Genomic DNA, 24,864 nt, shown 5'->3' with positions numbered 1-24,864 from the left:
TTGGATCATTCATTCCCACATCTTGGACTTAATGAGTTATTACTGGTCAACTGCAGGTACAGATGGCCTCCAGTGAGGATGGTTCAACTTAGGATGGTGCGGAAGTGATGGGCTCAGAAGAAACCATGCACATTGAGTTTTTTTTTTTTAAAGATTATTTATTTATTTATTTATTTATTTATTTATTTATTTATTTATTTATTTATTTATACAAGCACTGGGTACAGTCAGAAGGGCAGGAGGGTGAGAGAATTCACCAGAGCCAGAGCCAGGAGCAGAGCAGGCAGAAGGACCGAAGTACACTGCTGAGGGGAGCAGCGGGCGGCAGGAGAGGTCTGCGCGCCATGTGGGACCCTCCTCCAGTGGCCGGGGAGCAGCCAGGGATTGAACTAGCTGTGCAGAGGCTGCGGGCAGCCTCATAACCCAGCGCTCAACCGCTGCGCCACCAGGGAGGCCCCACATTGAGTTTTGATTTGATCCCAGCTTGGCGATAGGTGGTAGGACACTCACTCTCACTGTGCAGGGCAGTGGCAAGGAGTCATAGCTTCCGATCAGCTATACAATCAAGAGGGTAAATAACTGATATTCTAGTGTACTGTGTTGCTGGTATTTTCTCGGATACATTTGGTCCCTGAGTTATGATGGGTTGACACATTTTAAACATATGATGAGTTTATTGAGACACAACCATGTCACAAGTTAAGGAAGATCTGTAGACCTGAACTAACTCACAGCCCAGCCTTCCAACATATTTCCTGAATGTATGGTTTCTAGGAGTGAGACTTTGAAAGATGCACTATGCTTCTGAGTAGCATGACTTGTGACAGATCAGGGGTGAAGGTCAGGTTGAGCTGGGGAGAAAATCGGAGTGTCCTGCCATGCTCTTCCTACCACCAGTGCAGGGGCATCTCTGGATCTAGCTCTTTAGTCTGTGCTTAGAATCACTGCTGATTTCTGATTTACATAGTTATTCTAGAACACTGACTTGAGGATCCAACTAGATCAATAGCTGATAGCTATAGTCACATCAGTAGCTTGAACAGTGCTGCTGTAATAAATTGGCCACATGTAAACATAAATATTTACTAGCAGAAATAAATGAGAATGTGTTTCCATCTACATTTCTAATATAAATGAGAAATGTAGAGAGTCTAGAGATATTCTTATGGGTTGCTGATGTTTGCTTGATATTGGCACAGTCTTTTTGGGGGATGATTTTGCAGTAGTTTTCAAAATGTGTGTGCCCTTCTAGTCAGTAATACAACATACAGAAAATTATCAAGATTTTGCCTATTGATTTGACTAGGAGATATTTACTATAGCTCCCCAATAGATAAGGTAAAATTATTGATCATACATGAGATAAAGTACTGTACATCCATCAAAAATATATACATGTAGATATGTGGTTTTAGAGATAAAGGATATTCAAGATATCCTATTGAATAATAAATCAAGGTCAAAACAATAAACATATATAAAATATGTGTATCAATATATATAAAATATTTTTTAATATGTGTATATTCTATGTATAGAAAAATTAATGGTCAGGATGGGCCAAAATGTAATTATTTCTGGGTAGGATGATTAGTAGTACCTTTATGGAAATAATGCATAATTTTATTTTATGAATTTCTACAATGAACAGTATTACTCCTGAAAATGAACTCTTTTTTAGGATTGAAACTGGCCTCCAGAGTAGATAGAGAGGACAAGAATCTGATGAACTTGCATCAGCAAGATGCCATTTTCCCTGATGTGTGTTAGTGTGTTCGCAGTGTGACAGGTACTTATGTGAGGAAAGTGATATGATATGCTGACGCAGGAACCAAGGCCGGTATAATAAAGAATTGAAACACCACACACAAGGCCAGCTCCTGGAGCAAAGCCACAAGGGTTAAAGAAGCAGGCTAACTCCTGCCAGCAGCAGCAAGCAGGCCTGAGAAGATTTATGCAAGGACAGATAAGCAAAAACAAGTTCCTGCCTCCAGTGCATCCACCAGAGAGGGGTCAACCTTAGGGTTTTGTTTTTTTTTTATTTTTTTTTAAGATTTATTTATTTATACAAGAACTGGGGCACAGGCCAGAGGTGTGGGAGGGTGAGAGAACTCACCAGAGACAGAGCGGGGATCAGAACAGGCAGATGGACCGCAAACACTGCTGAGGGGAGCAGTGGGTGAGACAGGAGAGGCCTGCCGCACCACATGGGCAGCTCCATGGCCGACTGGGAATCGAACCCGCGCTGCAGAGGCTGCAGACAGCTTCACAGCGCTGCGCTCAACCCACTGTGCCACCAGGGAGGTCCAACCTCAGGGTTTTTATAGTGAAGCTCATGTTTTAGTTCTAAGGGATGAGCTGTGGTGATCATGCAGTTTATTGACTGGTCAACCTTGGTCAATGCCCTAACATAGATTAACCAGTGATAGTGTCATAGACTTTTCTCTGGTTATTGACTTTTCTCTCTTGTTAGGTCTCCCGGGGGTCCCGTGTCTTCCAGGCCCCCAGTCCCTCAAGGTCTAACCCTTCACTGATGGAACACTTGACTCAAACCAAAGGATGTGGGTAGCAGGAACTGGAGTGGGGCCAGCTGGAGGAAAACTTTGCAAATTGTGCCTTAGTTTTACTCTTCACCTAGAGTGTCCTAATTTTGTACCATAATTGTTAACATTTCTCTTTTGGCTTTAGACAACTTCTATTTTAATTGCTTTATCAAATGGTAAATGAAAAAAAATACTTAAAAATAATATTAAAGTACAGAAAATACTGGTGCATAGAAATTCCGTGTTCTAGACATGGAGCAGCACTGCTAATGCGATTGGGATTCCCCTTCCAGGTTCTGCCATTCCCTGCCTCCTCAGAGAAACCCATGGTCCTGAATTCTTTAGCTTTGCCTTGCCTTTCTATGTAGGTTTATTCCTAAACACCAATTTCATTTAATTTTGCATGTGCTTGGACTTTGTATATATGGGATTATACTTTATTATGCAGCAACTTGTGTTTTTCACTCAGTGTCTTATTTCTGAGTCTCATCTAAGCAGTGCATGTAATTTTATTGTCAAGTCTTTCTTGTGCAAACACACCGTGTATGTATGTCTTTTCCTATTTATGGCCTTTTTTGTATGACATACAGTTTCTTACTACCATGAAAATGGTAGTTATTTGTATGTATTTATATTCTTGACAGCAGTATGTGAGAGTTTCTATCTTCCACATAAGTCACCAACATTCATGATGTTTGACATAACTTTTTTGTTAATCTAATAGATGTGAAATGATTTAATTTGTTTTTCTCTGAGCATCAATGAGATTGAGCATGATTTCTCAGATTTAACCTATTTTAATTTCTCTATATAAGAAAGTTGTTTGCATCTTTTGACCCAGATTTGATTGGGTTATTTCAGTTTTAAAATTGTTTTATAGGAATTCTGCTTAGTCTTAGAACTAATCTTGTTATTTATATATGTGGGAGGTATCCATGTTTTCTTTCTTAGTTTGCCCTTTAGCGTGTCTGGATTAGAAAATCCCTTCTTGTCCAGAGGTTCATTAATATAAATTGCTAAAATGTTTATACTTTTATCTCTGTGGCTGGCGAAGATATCCAGTTGCTTTTTTTTCTACATGGGTAACTCTTTGTTCCAGGACAATTTATTAAAAGAGATTCATTTGCCCAAAGACATCTAAATGCCATATCTTTCATAACTCATGTCATGAATGGAGTTTCTATCTATGTGTGGGCCTAATTCCTGGATCACCCAGAAAATACAGGCATTTAAATGGGCCTAATGTCAAGGGGTTCAACTAGGAAACTTCTTTATGGATTTTAATAATAAGGCATTTCTCTCACACAGCAAATTAGAAGTTGAGCTTTCCCACGTGCATGTCTGTGTTTGTGCCACATCGATGCCTTCGAGAGCCCAGGGGCTCCATCCTTCCTCTGCCAGAGTCAGTTTATCAGTGGCATTTCCTCTCTGGTTCTATATCCAGATATGAACGCAGCCAAAGTGAAGAAAGGTCTTAGAACTCTAAATTCTTATCTCAAGATTGTTCTGGATGTCCACTACCTGGATAGTCCAGAACAATCTTGAGATAAGAATTTAGAAGTCACTAGCAGTCCCCTGAGGTTTATAATTCTCAGGGGAGGCTCTTTGGTCTGTTTGTTCAGTGCTGAGTATGGAGATAGGCCATCTGCCAGGCTGGTGTCTGTGGAGAGTGGAGGTTCTTGTTGACCTTACTCTCAGGATGTAGCCCTGTGGGATGCTGATTTATGTGGGAGTCTCACCTTTAACGCCTCTCCTTGGGTGACACTGGGCTTTCCTTGCCCCCTATAAGACAGTGACATCTGAAGCTAGGATTCATCTGGGTGGCAAATGTGGAACTGATGAAGACTTGTTTTTGTTTGGGTGTCTGGCTTTGCGCTTTCACTTAAATTTTTGGCTTCTTAGTATTATTGTCTTTCTTGTCAGCCATCTCATATTTAGCTTTTTTTTTCTGTACTTTTTATTTGTTTTTCAGTGGAAAGGTCTGTCAGTATAACTACTTCTCTTGACTATGGAAGCAGAAATTGTCCAATTCATTTTGAAAAATTGCGTTATGTTTTCTCCACCTTGCTAAAGGTTTGTTGGAGACTGAACCATTGCATGGAAGAGATGAAGATGCAGTAGCCAACGCTGACTTCTCTAGCATGCTCTCTGAGGAGGAAAAAGAAGAACTAAGGGCAGAATTGGTTCAGGTATGTTTAGTAGTCTTCTTACTGCTATTTCTACCTCTGGATCTTGAGAGTTACTGCTAGTTTGTATACATCCCATATTATAATTATTCTGCAATTCATTTAATAAAAATTAATAAATGATAAATTGTAAGATGACTCACTTGTAGGGGTATCTCTGTAATGCTAATTGCCCATTACTTGTTGGTGAGTGTTAAAATGAATGGTTATGCAGCAATGAGAATTAAATATAAATTTGTTCCTCTTATTCCTTAGAGTATCCCAATACTATGAGAATGATATATCACTTACAAATGATGAAATTTCCTCAAGACCTAGGTACAAGTGCAAACTGCTTTTAAGAGCAGTCCTTATTTTACCTCAGCAACTTGGCTTAACACATGCTTCGAAATGTCTTATTTTTGTCATGATAAGTCAATCATAGAAGCACCTGGGTATATTAAACTGTGTACTCTTCTGCAGCAGAATAAAGCTCCAGAAGAAGAGAGGAAAACTTTGATTACTTTGGCTGAATTAAATCTTGTGTAGTTGCTGTGGGCATCTAAAGTTGCAGGTGAGGAGGAGGCCAGGTTCGTTGTGATACAACTCCTTGTCCAAGCTTTGGTTTGCAGCACCCACTACACTTAAAACGCTTTGCTAAGGAGCATTTACATTATTGGAGGAAATAGCTGGAGAAAGGGAGCTTCTTGTGGAATAAGCAGCTGGGCAAGAGGGAAAGAGTCCTACATTCCTCCCCATTCTGAATCCCTGGCTCCAGGTCAGGAAGCTCCAGGTCCAGCTGGAAGCCAGGCTTTGCCTTCTTGCTCTGGCCTCTTCCAAAGGAAGGGACACAGCCTTGGGCTTCCCTTCTCAACCCTCACACCCATTTTCACATGCTAACGTACTGATAATGTGTATTTATGACAGTGCATAAAAATACAAAGACTTTTCAGGCAATTTCACAAGATATACCTTAGAATGACTTCATTATAAAAATAAAAGAACAGCTTGTAACTCCAGTACTTCAGAAATTATTTCATTAAGCACAATGCGCCAAATCAAATATATGGTCTTCTCGGTGGACAGAGTCAACCTTACAGAGAATGTTCTACCTGCACATTGTCTTTTTTTTTTTTTTACAGATTTATTTATTCATGCATACAAAAACTGGGGTACAGGCCAGATGTGCAGGAGCGTGAGAGAATTCACCAAAGACAGAGCAGGGAACAGAACAAGCAGACTGACAAAATACACTGCTGAAGAGAGCAGTGGGTGAGACAGGAGAGGTCTGCTGCCATGCGGGTATCTCCGCTGCCAGCGGGGATCGAACTGGTACTGCAGAGGCTGCGGACAGCTTCACAGTGCTGTGCTCAGCTGCCTGCGCCACCAGGGGAGGCCCCCTGCACATTTTCTTAAGGCCTGGAATTCTAGTTCATGACCTGTGCGTTTCACATGCAGTATCCAAAAGTTATATTCTGCAGATTGGTGCAAACAGATTTTAAGCTAAAATTTAACCTCTTCACTGTTATAGTCCCAGTTTAAGTTGAGACACAAACTCTAACAGACCAACTTTTATAAAATATCTTGATTTTTCTAGGTTCTGGGATTACTGAGCTATGCATACATACATATAACAATGTATGCTTTATGTTTTTGTGCTTTCTTTTTTTTAAGATTTATTTATTTATGTATATAAAAGCTGGGTATAGGCCAGAAGTGTGGGTGGTGAGAGGATTCACCAGAGACAGAGTGGGGAACAGAACAGGCAGGCTGACTGAAACATACTGCTGAGGGCAGCAGCGGGCACAACAGGATAGGTCTGCTGCACCATGTGGGTAGCTCCCTGGCAGGCTGGGGATCGAACTCATGCTGCAGAGGCTGTGGATTGCTTCATAGTGCTGTGCTTTAACCTCTTGTACCGCCCGGGAGGACCTGCTTTCTGTGTTTTCTAAATGCTGGACAATGTGCCTGTACCACATTGTGATGCAGTCAAGAAAAAAATAGGCATTGGTTTTTAAATAGTACCATGAATATAAAAAGCTATCAGTGTTTTCAGAAATTCCTGTCTCATTTGGTCATGTTAATAACTTCCACATCTCACACCTGATGCTTTTGAAGTGCAATTTCTGAAAATAATGCCAGACTCCTGGTTAAGTGCTCAAATGACCAGGATTCCTGCTTTCATCCTTTAGAATGCATTAGCCTCTCTTGCTCCTCTTATCTCTGGATTCATTAGAGATGAGGAAGCCAGAAACAAAAGGTCACATATTGTATGATACAGTTAAAGAAAATATCCAAAATAGGCAAATTTACTGGGACAGAATGCCAGTTGGTGATTGCTGGGGAGAAGGGAAGGCAGAAGCATCTGCTTTATGGGTTTGGGGTTTCCTTTTGGGATAATGAAAGTATTTTGGAACTAGAGACAGTTGCTTCTTGCAAAGATGACATCTTGAGTTCCAGAGGCAAGGGGCGCACAGCTGTATGTTCCAGGCCCAGTGAGAAGCAAAGAGAGCGTGTCTTCACTGTTTTTCTCCATGTCCCTCCACCTCAGGTCACCTCTGCTTATTCTTTTCATAAATCTGTTTTCCCCACCCTTTTTCTACAAGTGCCTGTGTGTATACATGAGCACAACCAAATGCACACACCCCAAGTCAGGTTCTTTCAGATCACAGATGCATTCAGACTGCTGTAGAAGTTAGGGTTTTAATAGTGACAAGGACACAGAGAGACATCTTAGCAGTCCCACACTGTTCTCAGAGAGAACTGAGACATCTTTTAGACATCTCAGCTTCTCTGCCTCAACTCTTCCTGGGTCCTGGTTGTCAGGAACCTCCCTCTCTGTGTCTAAGGGAAGATCCTGCTGGGTCTAGTAGCCCCTTGGATAACAGGACATCCCACAGAGCAGTCTAGTAGATCCTGCCTTTGAGTCAGACAGCTGTGGCCATGATCCAGAGGAAAATCTTTGCGGATGAGAACTTATCTCTGATCATTTTTGCTTAACAAGGATCTTGGGGTGTATAAGGGGTCCTTTTCAATTCACTCCTCCCTGGTTTCCTCAGGCTCTCCTAGTGGCTTCAGTTATGCCACATCTGTCCCCTCTCTTATCCTATTTGCTTATAAACTTCCCATGGAAATTCCATTAGACTTTGGGCAATCTCACAACTCCATTCACCCACAGAGCCTTCATATTTCTGTGTGCTTGCCAGTGCTGCAGTGGGGAAGACCTGTCCTTGGGGTGGGAGCCACAAAATAATCCAATATTATCCAAAAGGCTGACATTGTGGATGAAGTTTGCATTTTAAAAGAGGAATCCGTTGCCAACCCAGTTTATCCTTATGATCATGTAATATATGTGTTCTTAAAAGTTCCTTGAACAGAAGCCAAAGTCACCTCTGATCTGTTGCCTTGGTTTGTGGATAGGAGGTGTATGATTAATATTTAAATTAACTTGATTTATAATTAATGCATTTTATAACTTCAGCATATATTTATATTTATGAATATCAGAAGTAGATTATGTTTTTTTTTTACAAGCCTTATGGATATATAAAAAGGATCATTTGTTTCAGGTATTTGTTTTCATTAGTTTTATTAGCTGTTTCTGACATCTTTTCTTGGGTCTATAAACATATATCTGTGAGATTTCCCCCTCCCTTCTCTTTTTAAATAACCTTGCTCAGTATTTCTGTGATAATAGCATTTCAGTGAGCTGCATTTTATGCTTAGTATTCCATAATGTGATTTGGTTTTTGAAAAGGATGAAGTGTTGGCATTAGTACTATAACTATGTGGTTATATAATAATCTCATACTGCCAATGTCCCCTAGATAAAATGATTTAAGAAAAATAGGCATTAATAAGAGTAGGAAAAATACCAGACAACATTATCAAGTATGCAAGGCCTATTTCCAGACCCCTCTAGTCTCCCTTTTGTCTCTTCTCTCTTCCTTTGGGGTGTGACTCCTCAAGAAGAACACACAGTGTCCTTAAACTACCCATCTTTTAAAACTTAAAAGAAATTGCCTTAGGCTCTTGACCTTTCTCTCCCAGTTCCTTCCTTCAAGACCTTCATTCTTTCTGGACTGGGGTAAGGAACAACTAAAGTGTTCATAGCACTACTGTCTGATTTTAATGTCCCCCTGTATTAGCCAGGGTTGTCCAGTTGTGTGTGCATGTGTGTGCATGCGTGTGTGTGTATGTATAGAGTGAAGTAAAGAATATATAGAAAAAGATTTATTATAAGGAATAGGATAATATGATTATGGAGGCTGACAAGTGTCTAGGTAGCAATCAGCAATCTGAAGCTGGATCTCCAGGGGAAATGAAAATATAACTTCAGTCTGAAGACTAGTGGGCTTAACCCTAGAAGAGCAGATATTACTGTTTGAATCCAAAGGCAGGGAAAACAATGTTCAAATGCAGTCACACAAAAAAAGTTCTTTCTTACTTGGACTTTTTATTCTGCTGAGTCTTTCAACTGACTGGAAGAGGCCCCACCAGAGGGCAAGATGCTCTACTGTCAATGTTCAATTCCAATGTCAGTCTCATGAGAAACACCCTTATACACATATACCCAAGATAGTATTTGACCAAATATCTAGACACCTCATGACCCAGTCAAGTGGTCACATAAAACTAACCTTTGCATCCTTCCAGATTGTACCTTATTTATTTATGCATACAAGAACTGGAGTACAGGTCAGAGGTGTAGGGGGTGAGAGGATTCACCAGAGACAGAGGAGAACAGGCAGATTTCCTGAAATACACTACTGAGGGGAGCAGCAGGCAAGTCTGGAGAGGTCTGCTGCACCACGTGGGTAGCTCCCTGACAAGCCGGGGATCAAACTCCTGCTGCAGAGGCTGCAGATAGCTTCATAGTACTGTGCTTAACCCCTTGCGCGACCTGGGAGGCCATTGTACCTGCATTTTAATCTTAGCTCTACTGAACTCCTACCCAAAGATAGAAGCAGTTAGGAGATGGGTCATGAAGTAGTGTGTACAAGAGACCAAATGCTTTTATTCTAGCATCACACTGATGATTAGCGGCTTAGGAAAGTGTTTCTTTGCTGGGGTGGGGGTTTAGATAGATGTTCATGTAATATTAGCAAATAAAGTAGAAAAATAAATTTCCAAGTCTTCTACCATAAATTTCATATGAAGCTAATTCACCAGCTAATTCATATTGATTTATGTATTTTCTGCATTTTTTTATTGTGGTACATTGATAGAACACAAATTTAACTTTTTTAAAGTGAATGATTCAGTGGCATTTAGCACTCTTGCAATGTTATGTAACCACCACCTCTCTCTAGGTCCAACATATTATCATCACCCCAGAAAGAAACCCCACACCATTAAGCAGTTATTTCTCGTTTCTTCTCACCAGCAACCACTAATCTGAGTTCGGTTTCTATGAATTTGCCTATGTTGGATATTTTCCACATACAATATATGAGCTTTTGTGTCTGGCTTTTTCATTTAGCTTAATGTTTTTGAGGTTCATCCATGTTGTATCATGTCTCAGTATCACATAACTTTTGATGGTTGAATTATATTTCATTTTATGTATGCACTGATTTTTTTTTTTTATCCATTCATCCTTTGATGGACATTTGGGTTGCTTTACCTTTTAGCTATTGTGAGCATTGCTTTTATAACCATGAGCATGTGTGAGTTTGTTTGAGTACCTATTCTCAGTTCTTTGGGGAATATACCTAGTTGGGTAGAGCTGTATGATAATTCTATGTTTAGCTTTTTGAGTAACTGCAGACTGTTTTCCACAGTCACTGTACCATTTTATATTCCCACCCACAAGGGGCCAATTTCTCCACATCCTTGCCAAAACATACTACTTTTCTGAGCATATAAATATCCTATAAGGAGATCGTCTAGGGTGTTAAGAAACCAAAGAACCAGAATATTAGTTTCTTTTTTTAAAAAAAATTTATTTATTTATTTATTTATTTATTTATAGAAGCACTGGGTACAGTCAGAAGCGCGGGAGGGTGAGAGAATTCACCAGAGCCAGAGCGGGGAGCAGAGCAGGCAGAGGGACCGAAGTACACTGCTGAGGGGAGCAGCGGGCGGCAGGAGAGGTCTGCGCGCCACGCAGGACCCTCCTCCGGTGGCCGGGGAGCAGCCGGGGATCGAACAGGCACCGCAGAGGCTGTGGGCAGCTTTGCAACCCAGCGCTCAACCGCTGCACCACCCAGCAGGCCCCAGATTATTAGTTTCTAAGGGGAAAAAATGACTAGTTTAAAGTTGAAGGGAAAGGACATATTAAATGCTTTAATTGTTTAATAAATATATCTGCACTGCGCCTCATTTCAAAAGAAATTTGGTGTGATTCATGGAGGGGCTTTCAGTTTTTATACTACCTGCATCAGAATACCTGCATGTTTTTGTTATATAACGGTTATAGTTTGACCCCACTAACTTTAACACATCAGAATGTCAGTGCATTCAAAGTGCTAGTCATCTGGATCTGTATTTTAAATATGCCTCTGAGTGACTTTTATGTAAACTGAAGTTGAGAATCACTGGCGTAATTAGATCAAAAAAAAAAAAAATCCTCTGTAGTCAAAGGAGAACTTACGTCTCACCATAATGATTAAAGCGTTTGTGGTTGAGACCTCCTTACCGTGGCTGGACACTGCTCTGTGGAGGGATGTGGCTGGCCATTTTCAGTCTTATAACTTATACTTTAGGATTATGTTTTTCTCCAATGTTTGATATTTGCTTAATATTCTTTTGACAAATACTTAGGTCACCTAGAAGTATACTGGAAGCTTTGAAGTTTGTAATTGAAATGGTAAGAATTTCATTATAGAGTCTGAGACTAGCCAGCTAAGTGGCCAAATTCATGTCTCCATCATTTGAAATCCCTTTACCACAAATGCATTTTAATTTGTGCTTCAACTTTAAAATGATTAGCTGTGGAACTTTTTATATTTCTTTCTTTAGCATACTTGGCTTCTTGCTCTCACTCTTTTTTGGAAAGCTATGAAACTTTTACTGACTTCCCCCCACCAAATAACTAATGAGTACCGTATTGCCCTATCCCTTTGAATAAATTCCTGGAGCATGTGAGGTTGAGAATATCAAGACGTGGAAACCTCTTTCTCCTTTTCTTCATTTGTAATTTCTTCCTGTAAGGTAAAATGTTCCTTTTATTTTTATTATGCAGTGAAAACTACAGTAACACCCGATATATCAGGAATCCAGACTTCTAGTAATTTCAGAAATTTCACTCAAAACATATTATTTATCTAAAAGAAAGCAGAAAAGCTCTTTCCAATAGCAAATGAAAGGCTGACATGAAACTCAAGCATTTTCTGTGGTAAGAGAGCTAGAGATACAACTTTGAGAAATATTAGGCAGCAGATTAGATGCAGGTGTATACACTGATAGAGGTGAAAAAAGTGGAATATGATATGATAACAAAAGGATAGAAGGGTTTGAATTTTAAATTCCAGTCTGCTCTTGCTTAATGGAGAAATTGAGTGCATTATCCCCATGGGGCCCCTGAGCACACGCCTTTTGCAGTAATGAGCATATGTCTGCATACTAAAGACTCTTGTTCATCAAAAAAAAAAAAAGAGAGAGACAAGGTTCTGTTGATTATAACATGTTTGTGGAATGTGTGATCCATTTACAAAATATTTTAGAGAGATTTCCATGAGTGTGAAAAATGGATGATGTTCGATTACTAAAGCATTTTGCTGGTACTGAAAATCTCAAGGTTTTATTGTTTTCTGCTGTAGTACTTCAGTTGCATCTGATTCAGTATTCCTGCCTTTTTTAAAGTCATCATTTATGTTTATGAAGGTTAACAACAATATTCCTCGCTGTTCACCAATGAGGTAAAATCTCCCTTGCTCTAGTTAAAATAGTTTATAAAGTTAAATGTCTAGTTTATAAAGCTAGATGTCTTTCTCATGGTGTTTTTCTAGCATCTATGTTTCTGGTGACCCAAGGAACACATTTGCAGATGATTGGCAGGATGAGTGGTGCAGTTTGTAGTCAGAGGTAGAGTGACACATTGAATGCAAATGAGACATAATTCCATTAAAAAATATATCTAGTGAAGTAGAGGCTTTTTATTATCCACCTACATGTGGGAAACTAAGGGAGGGCTAATGATTCACCTATGGCATCACAAAGAAAATTTACAAGTATTACATCTTTCAGAAAACAAAGATGTACGTTTAAGCAATATTATCAGAGAATTACATTATAAAATGACAAGCAATGAGAATTGGAGATTTTGTGGAGATCTGGCATTTACTTTCACAGGCTATAGCAATACTCTCTGCCCTTGTAACTGCTTTATTAGAAATTATATTTGTAAGAATAATTGTATAATGCCTAGGAGATTTGCCTCTTTGAAGCATGGGCAAAGAGGAAATATATCATACAAAGCCTTGTACATGAATGGTCAAAGCAGCTTTATTTGCATCAGCCAAACCCAAATGTTCAATAGATAAACTATGATATATCGATACCATGGAGTATTACTCTACAACAAAAAAGGGAAGAACCATCTTTTATGCAACAACATGGATGAATCTCAAAAATTAGGTTAGTGAAAGAGGTCAAACAACATGTATAAACCATGTGATTCAGTTTATATAAATTTCTAGAAAAATGTGAACTGAACTAGTGAAAGAAAGACCAGTGGCTGTCTGGGAGAGGGGATGAAGAGGGAAGAGGACTTAGAAAAAACTAGAAACTTTTGGAGATGATGGATATGTGCACCATCTTGATTGTGCTGAACACTTCAAGTGTGTGCAATTTATGTATGCTAATTACATATCAATAAAATTGTTGAAAAGAAAAGCAACACAAATCTCTCCCTCACATACATCTACTAATCCCTTGTTCTTTCCTTCCTAAGGCACTAGATTGGAAAAACTACAGTGTCTGCTCCATCTGTGCTGCTGTGTGGTTGGGGAAAAGTAAATACTGACTAATAGTGCTTGGAAAGAAGTTGTTCATAAAATAGATATAGTACAAAATGATTTTTTGGTTCAAAATCAATTTTAGAAAAACATTTGGAAAAGACCAAAAAAATTAAGCAATGGATGTTTCCTAGTACATTACATCTGATTTTTATTTTTGTTTGTATTTTGCCATACATGTAAATTTTTTATAAGGAGCAGTGATAACTTTTGTAGTCATTGAGACATCCCTTTTTAAATATTAGATTGTCATCCCAAAGTCCTGGGTGCCACAGAAATCCTGTAAAAGAGTGCAGAGGCTGTGTGTAGCACCTATTTCTTTTGCATGTGTGTGTTTCAGCTGCTTTAACATTTCCCCCATCATTTGTCTCCCTATCTGTAGCTTGAAGAAGAAATTACAACATTAAGACAAGTTTTATCAGCGAAAGAAAGGCATCTGGTGGAGATAAAACAAAAGCTCGGCATGAACCTGATGAATGAATTAAAACAGAACTTCAGCAAGAGCTGGCATGACATGCAGACCACTACTGCGTAAGTACAGTCACTTAATTTTTAAAAATCACTTAGCTTGGTATCTTGCCGCTCTTCTATTTTTTTCCACCTGATTAGATACTTGTGGCTTAGAAAAAATTTCCTCTAGAAGTGAAATAAAGAAATATGAGTAATTATTAAATATGTGTTTTATGAAGCAGATCTTTTATTTTTAAAGATTTATTTATTTATGCATACAAGAAACGGTGTATAGGCCAGATGTGAAGGAGGGTGAGAGGATTCACCAGAGACAGAGCGGGGAACAGAACAGGCAGATTGATGAAATACCCTGCAGGGGGGGAGCAGCAGGCAATACATGAGAGGTCTGCTGCGCCATGTGGATTTCTCCCCGGCCAGCAGGATCGAACCTGTGCTGCAGAGGCTGCGGAGAGCTTCACAGTGTGGTGCTCAACCGCCTGCACCACCAGGGAAGCCCGAAGCAGATCATTTTTAAAAAAAAAAAATATTTATGCATACAAGAACTGGGGTACAGGCCAGAGGTGCGGGGGGTGGGGGTGTGCAGAGGATTCACCAAAGACAGAGTAGGGAACAGAACAGGCAGATTGACTGAAATAAACTGCTGAGGGGAGCAGTGGGCAAGACAGGAGAGGTCTGCCTGGCCAGGTGGGTAGCTCCCTGGTTGGGGATTGAACTTGTGCTGCAGTGGCTGCGGATAGCTTCATAATGCTGTGTCTTTACTCTTTGTGCCACCAGGGAGGCCCCTATGAAGCAGATCTTATAAAGAAGATCATGAAATTAGGTCTTATAACTGTTCTTAATCAGATTACTTGTACTTTCTTAGAGTTGGATGGTTTAAATTTGTTTCCTCTCATATATTTTTAAACATTTACAAAATAAACTTTTCTTTATGTTTTTTTCCACAAATTTGTAAATGAGTAGGCGCTTTTTCCTCAGAATATTACATTCACTACACATTGTAAGTTTCCATCAAAAACAGTTGGCAGTTTTAGTTCAGACTTGTTGGCTATTAATTTGAAAAGAAAAGCTTGTACCTCTGGGATTTGGGGAATGTGTTTTTATCCCTACTACCCCACTACTCTGAGGAAAATTTAGATATGGTTTAAGACTATGTGAGATAATAGAAGAACGAAAATGTTTTTATATATATATATATATATACACACACACACACACACACATACCCATAATTCCTCAGCTCCTAAAGCACTTTTAATATCCTAAATAATAAAAGCTCTAGACTCATATTTTGTTTTATCATTAATATTTGGTCTCTGACCTGGGTTCCTGTTACTGGTTCCTGATACAGGGTTATTAAGTCCTTTGGGATTTCGTAGTTGATAGGAGCATCTTATGTCCTAATGAGGTGTCTCTTGGTGGACTCCGGAATGAGGTCTGGTTGCCGTGGTAGAAACTTGGGACTTTCAATCCCTTCCCCTATCCTCAGAGACAACAGAGGGGCTGCCAGTGGAGTTATTGGTGATCATCCCTATGCAATGAAGTCCCCTTGAAAGTCCTCAAAGTGTGGGTTTGGTGCTTCTTGGTGAGAGCCAGGGCATGCTGAGGGAGCGGCAGGCAGGAGTGAACATGGAAGCTCCAGGCACCTTCCACATCCCTGCCTGTGCATCCCTTCCATCTGGATGCTCATCTCTCTACTCTATCATATCCTTTTATAATAAACTGGTAAACAGTTAAGTAAACTATTTTCCTGAGATCTGTGAGCAGATCTAGCAGCTCTAACAAATTAATCAAATTCGAGGAAGAGGGTGGTGGTAATCTCCAATTTATAGCCCGCCTATCAAAGACAGTTGACAACCTGGGACTTCATTTGGCATCTGAAGTGGGTTAACAGGGAATATTTTTGTGATTTTGAGCCCCTAACCTGTCGATCTGGTGCAGTATAAAACGGTGTCAGAATTGAGTTAAATTTTTGGATATCCAACTGATACCACAGAATTGCTTGATGTGAGAAATGCAGTATTTTTCTCTTCTAATATCTAAATGGGTATCACTTATTCTCTTTGCTGAAACTTTTCTCTTGGGCATAGAGAAGCTTGGTAGTAGGAAGAGGTGCCAGTGGTGGACAGTAATTATCCCCAGTTTCACTAGGGGCTCTTCATAAATTCTCAGACCTTGTTCTTTGTGAAGATGCCCTTAGTATTAGAATTGACTCTAAAGGAGCCTCAGGCCTCCCTGCTGGCGCAGGGGATAAAGTCTCAGTGCTATCAAGCTACCGTTAGCCACTGCGGCATGAGTTGGATCTCTGGCCAGGGCAGCGACCCACATGGCACAGCAGACCTCTCCTGTCTTGCCTGTTGCTCCCCTTAGCAGTGTATTTCAGTCAGTCTGCCTGTTCTGTTCCCCACTCTATCTCTGGTGAATCCTCTCATGCCCCATACCTCTGGCTTGTACCCCAGTTTTTCTACAAGCACAGGGGATTGTGGTGATGGTACACAGGTGCATTAGTGAAGGAAATTCTATGGGGACTATACCTGGGTGGGGGGGAATCAAATATTGTTTAAAAATGAACAATGATTAAAAAATAAATTAATTAAAAATAAATAAATAAATATTTAAAATAAAAGGATCCTCAAGTCCCCTTAGTCTCCACATGAAAGGAAAATGTTCTTTCCCCCTGCAACAACCTACCAATCCAATAGGCTTCCATGCTGGCCCTCCTCAAGGGCTTATACAGTAGGGTCAGAGTACAGCCTCAAGCAGGACAGGATTACACCACCGGTTAACCTCCAGAGAATAACCAACTTCTCCCAACCTAATGATGAGAATAATAGAAGAATAGAAGAAACCACACAATCATGTTTATCAATTGAAAATATACATTGCAAGAGCGTATGAACAATCTCCTGAGAAGCATAGCTGGATTTTAGGCGCTAAATGAATTGAGCTTATCTGTCAGTAGTTTGGGTTTTGTGGCCTTACCAAATGCTGGCCCTTCACAGTGGGAAATGAACCATCTCCAGTTTCCTGGTTCTGTTTGTCTCTGTATTTAATCCAGGTGTAGGGTATTTCCTGTCATAATCATCTGAGCCTGCTTCTGGGGCATAAGAACCTGTTTTGACCTCCCTACTGACCTGCAAGGACGGGCCTGCCAAAAGGAAGGCCAGCAATGCTATTAATTCTGCTCAAGGGAGAAAGGAGCAGGGACTATGTGTAGTGAGTGTGTCAGGTTGGCCCAATGTCTGATGCAGGCAGCGTGGCAGGTGGGGCAGTGGGGGAAAACATACATATTCCTCCTCCCACGTGTTCTAGGAAGGCTTTTAGCCTCTTGGCACATGGGAGAATAAGGTCATGCCTTGTTTAACAACAGGATACATCATGAGGAAGGTGTCTTAAAGCAATTTGGTTCTCCTGTGAACATCAGAGAGTATAATTACAAAAAGCTAAAAGGTACAGCCTATTGGGGTCACATTGAACCTGAGGCCTGTCATTGACCCAAACATCATGAAGTGCAGCCTGAGAGCATATAGTTTGTGTTTTTCTTGTGTTTGGAAAACAAACTGGTTTTATAGTCAGGCAGACTATTTAGTATTAAGCTTTTCCGTGTTAGATAAATAAAACAGGTTTATTCCCTGAGGGACCTGGAGTTTATAGTCCAGTCAGAAAGACAGGATTTTGTTTTTGATTTGTAAGTTGTTACAAATAACCTATTAAAAGATGAGTGTGGAAAGTGCTGTGAAGGAAAACACAGGATATTGTGAGATTGCAAAGCAAGAGAATGAAGCCTGCTTATGTTTCAGGGAAGGGTGCCGGAGGCAAGAGAGGTTTAAGCAGAGCTCTGAAGGATGAGGTGGGATATAATCAGAGCGAGCTTCCTGGAGGAGACCCAGCCTGGTGAAGGCCCTGAGGAAAGAAGCCTTCTCCCAAAGGATAGCAGTTAGTTATTAGGAATGTTGAGATAGCAGGGACAAGGGGTGGGGGCCATACTGCTCAGGGCATCTGTCAGCCACATTATTCTTCATCCAAATGCAGTAGGAATTAAAGTGACATGACAGTTCATTTATTTAACAAGTATTGATGAGTATCTGTTTGGAAGTATTATTACCCAGGACCTGATCTTAGTCCTTAAAATATGTGATTTTACAAGATGGACAAGATTCCTACTTTCTCAGTGTTCACAGGGCAAAGAACAAGAAATAAGTAACAAAAAAAAAAAAAAAAAAAGGCCTCCCCGGTGGCGCAGCGGCGCAGCGGTTGAGCGCTGGGTTGCAAAGCTGCCCGCGGCCTCTGCGGCGCCGGTTCGATCCCCGGCTGCTCCCCGGTCACCAGAGGAGGGTCCCACATGGCGCGCAGACCTCTCCTGCCGCCCGCTGCTCCCCTCAGCAGTGTACTTCGGTCCTTCTGCCTGCTCTGCTCCCCGCTCTGGCTCTGGTGAATTCTCTCACCCTCCCGCGCTTCTGACTGTACCCAGTGCATGTATAAACAAAACAAACAAACAAACAAACCAGCAAACAAATAAATAAAGCATGCCTCTATAAAAAAAAAGGAAAAAAAAAATGAGGAACTATCAGGAAGCACTCTGCATAGCTTAAGGTGAAATTTTGGAGGAGAGGTAGGAAGCTGCTTCAATGAAATCCTGTCCTGGGAGGTTGCTTTGAGCTGAGACGTGAATGACAAGATCCAGACTTGTGATGATCTCGGGGACAGATTTCAGGCCTAGAAAAAGTCACTGCCAAAACCCTGAGGTACTAACTTTGCAGGTTTTGGAAGCCAAAAGAAAGCTTTGTGCATGGAACAAGAGTGAGCAATGAGGTCAGAGCCTCTTGGACTCCCAAACCATGGACGGGTGTGGGGATTTTATTCCAAGGGCTGTGGCTGCCATTGGAGGGTTTGCTGCAGCAGGGACGTGTTCTGATTCACCTTTTAAAATGATCCTTTGTGAAGTAGAGATAGTAGAGGAGCAGTAGTAGAAACTGGAAAAATTTTTTATGAACTATTGCAGTAGTTCAGGTGGGTGTTGATGGTGGACAGAGATGGGATAGTACTAGAGGGGAAGGTTTTGGAAAGGATTTTAAACCATTACATCTTTTTTGGAAAGCCTAATATGTTTATCCTGTATCAAGAGAAATAAAACTCTAACATTCAATATTTTAAACATGCACAGAGCTTGAAAATTGAAGTTGTTTATGATTTGTTTACTCTTTGATTTTGTGCTGCTTAAACTTCCAGATCATTATCATCAGTAGTGATTGGACTTCCTTATGGGTTGGTGGTGGGAGGATGAGGAAAGTAGTGGGAGGTGGGAGGATCACGTGTGCCTGAGGTCTTTGATCTAGTTATTGATTATTAGGATTATTTATGGAAATTAGGGTGTAGCATTATAGACTCCGATTGTTTGGGTCAACTCTAGACCCCTCTGCACCTGTGAAATGGGATCCTATAGGTAGTAACACTTCAATAAGTTAATATTTGTAAAACGTGCAATTCAGTGTCTGGCACTTTGTAGATATGTTAGCTGTACCAGGAAACAACTTTGGTAGGGAGACCTGAAAATTCTGCTTGAGCTATGGAAAGTCTGAAATAATGCCAAATAGATAAACAAGTTTATATACTGAGAGAACAACTTGGAGGAAAAGTCAGGGACAGAGGTGGACATTTGGGAGTCATTTGCATACTGATGTCATTAAAAGCTATAGAACTAGAAAAGATTTCCTCAGAGATTATTTAATAAGTATGGATGATTATGGTCTCACTAATCTTCAGGATAGATGTGAACTTTCCTCTGTAGGAAAGAATCAATCCCTTTCTTAAAAGGGAGGAATATCTCTCTTATCTATGTAATTTCTGGAGAGCATCTTCCTCCCACCCTTTTTCTTGACTGCCAAGTGAAGGGAAAAATAATATATTTTCCCCCTGAATTGATTAATTCAATTCTTGTTGTTAATGTTCATGATATCCATCCCGGGACATGCTTTGTACCTCAGTGCTGAAAATTTTGATGTGAGGGAATTGGAGTAGGGTTAGGTTGGGTAGAATTAGATTTCAAAGCACTGAAAAGAATTTTAGCTGTCAAAGAATTGATTGCAGGTGATTCCCAGAGGCAATACTTTGCATACTGATTAAGTAATCATGACCTATTTAGTTTGATTTATAATGAAAAGGAAATCTATGGTATGTTAATGAAAGATCTTGGCATATTTTAGCTTGTGTAGGATTCAAATTGGAGTAGGACAAGATGAGTAGGAATAATTACACCACAGACTAAAGTTGTCTAATCTGTAGAGAGAGAACTAACAGTAGCAGGTCAAGAGATCTTTTATGTCCAGGATTTGTTGTTACCATTGTTTTTGTTAGTATTTTATGTGCTTTAATTTCAAAGAATTTGTTACCTGCTGCCTTTTTGTGTTTTCAAGAAGACATGAGGAAATTGGGTAGCTTTGAGGTAAAAAGGTAGGAGGTACTGGAGGAAAAATTAAATTTCTTCTGTAATTCTATTCAAATTGATACCCTTCATTTTAATATGTGTTCAACTTTGGCTAACCCATGAAATTTCCCTACTAATCAAGCCTCTGAGTTGTACCACAGACAAATGGTAGACTTACAAAGGGGAAGTTTTGGAAAGAATTTTATTATTTTTTTTAAAGATTTTTATTTTATTTATACAAGAACTGGGATATAGGCCAGATGCGCAGGAGGGTGAGAGGATTCACCAGAGACAGAGCGGGGAACAGAACAGGCAGACTGACAAAATACACTGCTGGGGGAGCAGCGGGCGAGACAGGAGAGGGTCCGCTTGCCATGTGGGTTGCTCCAAAGCCAGCAGGGATCAAACCAGCACTGCAGAGGCAGCAGATAGCTTCACAGCACTGTGCTCACCTGCCAGTGCCACCAGGGAGACCCTTGGAAAGGATTTTAAAACATTACATCTTTTTTTAAAATTTTATTTATTTATGCATACAAGAGCTGGGGTACATGCCAGAGATGTGAACAGGGGTTGGTGCGGGGGGAGTTAAGAAGATTCACCAGAGACAGAATGGGAAACAGCAGAACAGGCAAACTGACTGAAAAACACTGCTGAGGGGAGCAGCGGGCAAGACTGGAGAGGTCTGCTTTGCCTTGTGGGCAGCTTCCTGGCCAGCCAGGCTCGAACTCGTGCTGCAGAGGCTGTGGACAGCTTCATAGTGTGTTCTTAACCCCTTGCACCACCAGGGAGGCCCCCAAAACATTATATCTTTTTAGAAAGCCTAATAACTTTATCCTATATAAAGAGGAGTAAAACTAATATTTTAAAAATGCACAATGCCAAAAAACTGAAGTTTAGTTTATTATTTATTTACTTTTTGATTTTGTGCTTCTGAAACTTCCAGACTGTTATCATCAGTAATGATTATTATTTCTTTTTATGTGGAACCTCTTTTGGCACCACTGGGTTCAGAAGTTTTAGTGAAGGTTTAAAAAGATCTCGTTTAAAAAGACAACCATAGGGGCCTCCCCGGGGCCTCCCCGGTGGCACAGCAGTTGAGCGCTGGGTTGCGAAGCTGCCCGCAGCCTCTGTAGCGCCGGTTCGATCCCCGGCTGCTCCCCGGCCACTGGAGGAGGGTCCCACACGGCGCGCAGACCTCTCCTGCCGCCCGCTGCTCCCCTCAGCAGTGTACTTCGGTCCTTCTGCCTGCTCTGCTCCCTGCTCTGGCTCTGGTGAATTCTCTCACCCTCGCGCACTTCTGACTGTACCCAGTGCTTGAACGAATAAATAAATAAATAAATAAATAAATCTTAAAAAAAATAAAAAGACAACCATAGCCAATCTCACACAATTGTTCATTCTTCTTACCTTTCTTATCACACAAGGTAGGAAGCACATTCTTCTTTTTTAGATTCAAGTGGTAAATCTGTGTTTTGATAACACATTTAGGAAAACTTGGAAGAAAATAAGTAAATTTTTTTTTCTTTAGGGAAATGTTCTTTTTAAAAAGCCATTAAAAGAATGTTCTTTTAAATCCCTTAATAGAAAATATATTTGTGATATAAAGTATCTTCTTGTGAAAATAGCATTGAATTAAAATTTTTTGTAGTTGTGTGTAAAAAATGTTTTAAGTCAAAACGTTTTTGAAGACATGCTTTCTCCTTTTGATAATTAACATTGACTTTCAAATTAGTAAGACATAGCAAGAGGAATCTGCATGAAAAAACAATAGAATATGTTTTATTTGGCTTACAGAAACCCTTACCCTACACTACTGAAGATTTTTCAGTATGCCAGCCAAACAGCTAACCTGTCCTGGCCATTAAATGTGATCCATTTCTTAAAGAACACACATGCGTGCACGCACGCGCGCGCGCACACACTCTCTCACACACACACTTTAGATCACAAAAGAATATTATTCAGCCCCAACAATGAAGGACATGTGTAATCTTAAAAAAATATATCAAGTTCAACAGAGAATGGAAAGATTTGCAAGGGGTCTGGATGGTGGGAGAAATAGGTTGGTAGAGTACAAATTTTTCAATTATAAAATGAATAAGATCTGAGGGCCTAAGATATAGAGTGACTACAGTTGATAACACTGTCCGATATAATTAAAATTTGCTAAGAGAGTAGAACATAAATATTCTCTCTTAAATTTATATGTGAATTCATGGATGTGTACTATTATTTGGAAGGGATATACTTGCATGCTGTGTACATACCGCAAATCATAGCAATGTGCACTTGGAATATCTTAATTTTGTCTATTAGACCTCAGTAAAGCTTCTTTAAAAAGCACCAATCCATTCAAGCCAGTGAATCTCTGAAAAGTTTATTTTCCTGTTGGTTTTCATTGAATCAGGAAATTTGCTTGTACTCAAAACAAAAACATCTCCCAGTAAGCAGTCTTCCATTAATCAGTGCTTGCAATGTACTCTGTAAGTATGTGTAGCAGCTTGCTCTCTCAGGTAAATCTTTGCCAAAGCCTCAGCACCAGACCAGATGGGAGCTTTGTTGGGAAGGGCAGATCCCTGCAGAGCTGATGGTCTCAGCATCGCTTTAGATCACACCAACTTTCCTTCAAACCCCCATTGCTCTCCTCCAGACTTAAAAACTTCACACTGGAGAGTCTTGACTTTGTCCATATAACTTAAGTTTGGATATTAAACTGGATTCACTTTCCTTCATGTGGTTCTTGCCCTGGTTTATTCAGGCCTGGGGATGGCTCCTGCACTCAGAAAGTTCAGAGAAGTCATAAGAAAAAAACAAACAAACAAACAAACAAAAAAACCAACCCATAGAATCCAGACTTGGAAAAGGCCAAAATTGCAACACAATGAATATATGTTTGGAAAGAACTGTGGAAAAGATCTTACAGAAACCGAAAGGAGAGGCACATAACACCCACTTCTTAAAACAGATATTCCCAAATTTTTGACTTCTTAAGCACAATTAATAGCAACCTAAAGATATCTCAACATTTTGGCTTTTTTAAAAAAGAAAATGTATTAATTACCTTTCTGCCTTTTCAATTATGCAGGTTAACCATGTTGTAACTTATATTTAACTTAAAATAAGAGGTACCAGTTATTAAAAATACATCTTTCATATGATCCAACAATTCCACTCTTAGGTATCTACCAAATGAACACAAAATTAAGGATAAAATTAGTAACGTGAAGAGGTATTTGCACTCCTATATTCATTTATTGCACTATTTACAATATCCAAGTTAAGGAAACAAACAACCAGTGACAGAGCAGTGGATTAAGAAGATGTGGAATATGTGCACAATGGTGTACTACTCAGCTATTAAAAAAATAGATGAACTATTGCCATTTGTGACAACATGGATGGAATTGGGTCTTACATGAAATAAGTCAGAAGGAGAAAGACAAATACCAAATGATTTCACTTATGTGGAATACAGAGAAAACAAACAAAGGAACTAACAAAATAAACCCTAGGAAATAGGACTGCAGAATTGAAGCTACTGGAGGAGGATGGAGGGTGAGGAGGGGCAAGAGTAATCCACGGTAAAGGACTGGTGGGGGTGGGGTGGTAGCATCTGCCTGAGAAGGCATGAACCTATTCCTCGAAATCATATAAAGTGTTGTAAACCAATAATGGGGAAAAAATAAATAAGAGATGCTGCTAGCAATCTGAAATGCTAAATACCATTTCCATTTAAATTACAAGGTTGCAAAGTCAGTCAGAAGGCTGGTATTTAAATTGTTTTTCATTGTTTGAATATTTATATACCAGGGCTGCAAAACAGCTTTATGCATTAGTAGTACAAAGTATGGACTGAAATTCATGGCACAGTGAAAGGGGCTAAAATGCAACTATGTCAGCTTCCTTGGGTTGGTAAGTTACCAGGGACCCTGACAGAGGGTTTTTCTTCATGATGCAGGCGCCTAACCTCTGGGTGGCGCCTTCTTCCATTTTAAGCTGAGCCCAATTAGGATGCCGCAGAAAGTTACAGGATCTAAGTGATGCGCCAGTCCAGAGGGAGCCTGCACTTAGACTGTGAGCAGTGTGAGTGGTGCTCCTGGGAGCTTTCATGTGCTCCTAGTGCAGTGGCCTGTTTCTCATGGGGTCCTGGTTTCTTTGTTCTTGGAAATCATTTCCTCGCATATAACCCTCTCTCATTGCCTACCCCCTGAAAATCTCTCTCCCTCAATTATTAGTCTTTAAGTAATGTATAAAAAATGATTACTAATTCTTTAAAGCGAAAGGGAAGTTTAGCCTAAGGGAAA

General features: G+C 40.1%; 1 protein-coding gene across 3 annotated transcripts in view; it reads left to right on the top strand.

Moving 5' to 3' along the window:
- Positions 1-4,606: 4,606 nt before the first annotated feature.
- TPD52L1 (TPD52 like 1) overlaps positions 4,607-24,864 on the top strand; it is a gene marked incomplete at its 3' end in the record, with an annotated part of 35,301 nt that continues 15,043 nt past the window's right edge. For 2 of the 3 annotated variants that reach the window (XM_084229071.1, XM_084229072.1), the window contains exons 1-2: positions 4,622-4,732; positions 14,051-14,199. In XM_084229071.1, the coding sequence (XP_084085197.1) occupies positions 4,685-4,732; positions 14,051-14,199 (197 nt within the window). In that variant the 5' untranslated portion in view covers positions 4,622-4,684. Of the gene's footprint in view, positions 4,733-14,050; positions 14,200-24,864 lie in introns of all 3 variants that reach the window. The other variant, XM_084229070.1, reaches the window with a different exon arrangement.

This window comes from Talpa europaea (genome assembly GCF_964194135.1).
Source record: "Talpa europaea genome assembly, chromosome: 2".
Taxonomy (NCBI): Eukaryota; Metazoa; Chordata; class Mammalia; order Eulipotyphla; family Talpidae; genus Talpa; species Talpa europaea.
The sequence above is the reverse complement of the archived record's forward strand: the minus strand, read 5'-3'. Positions and strand labels throughout refer to the sequence as shown.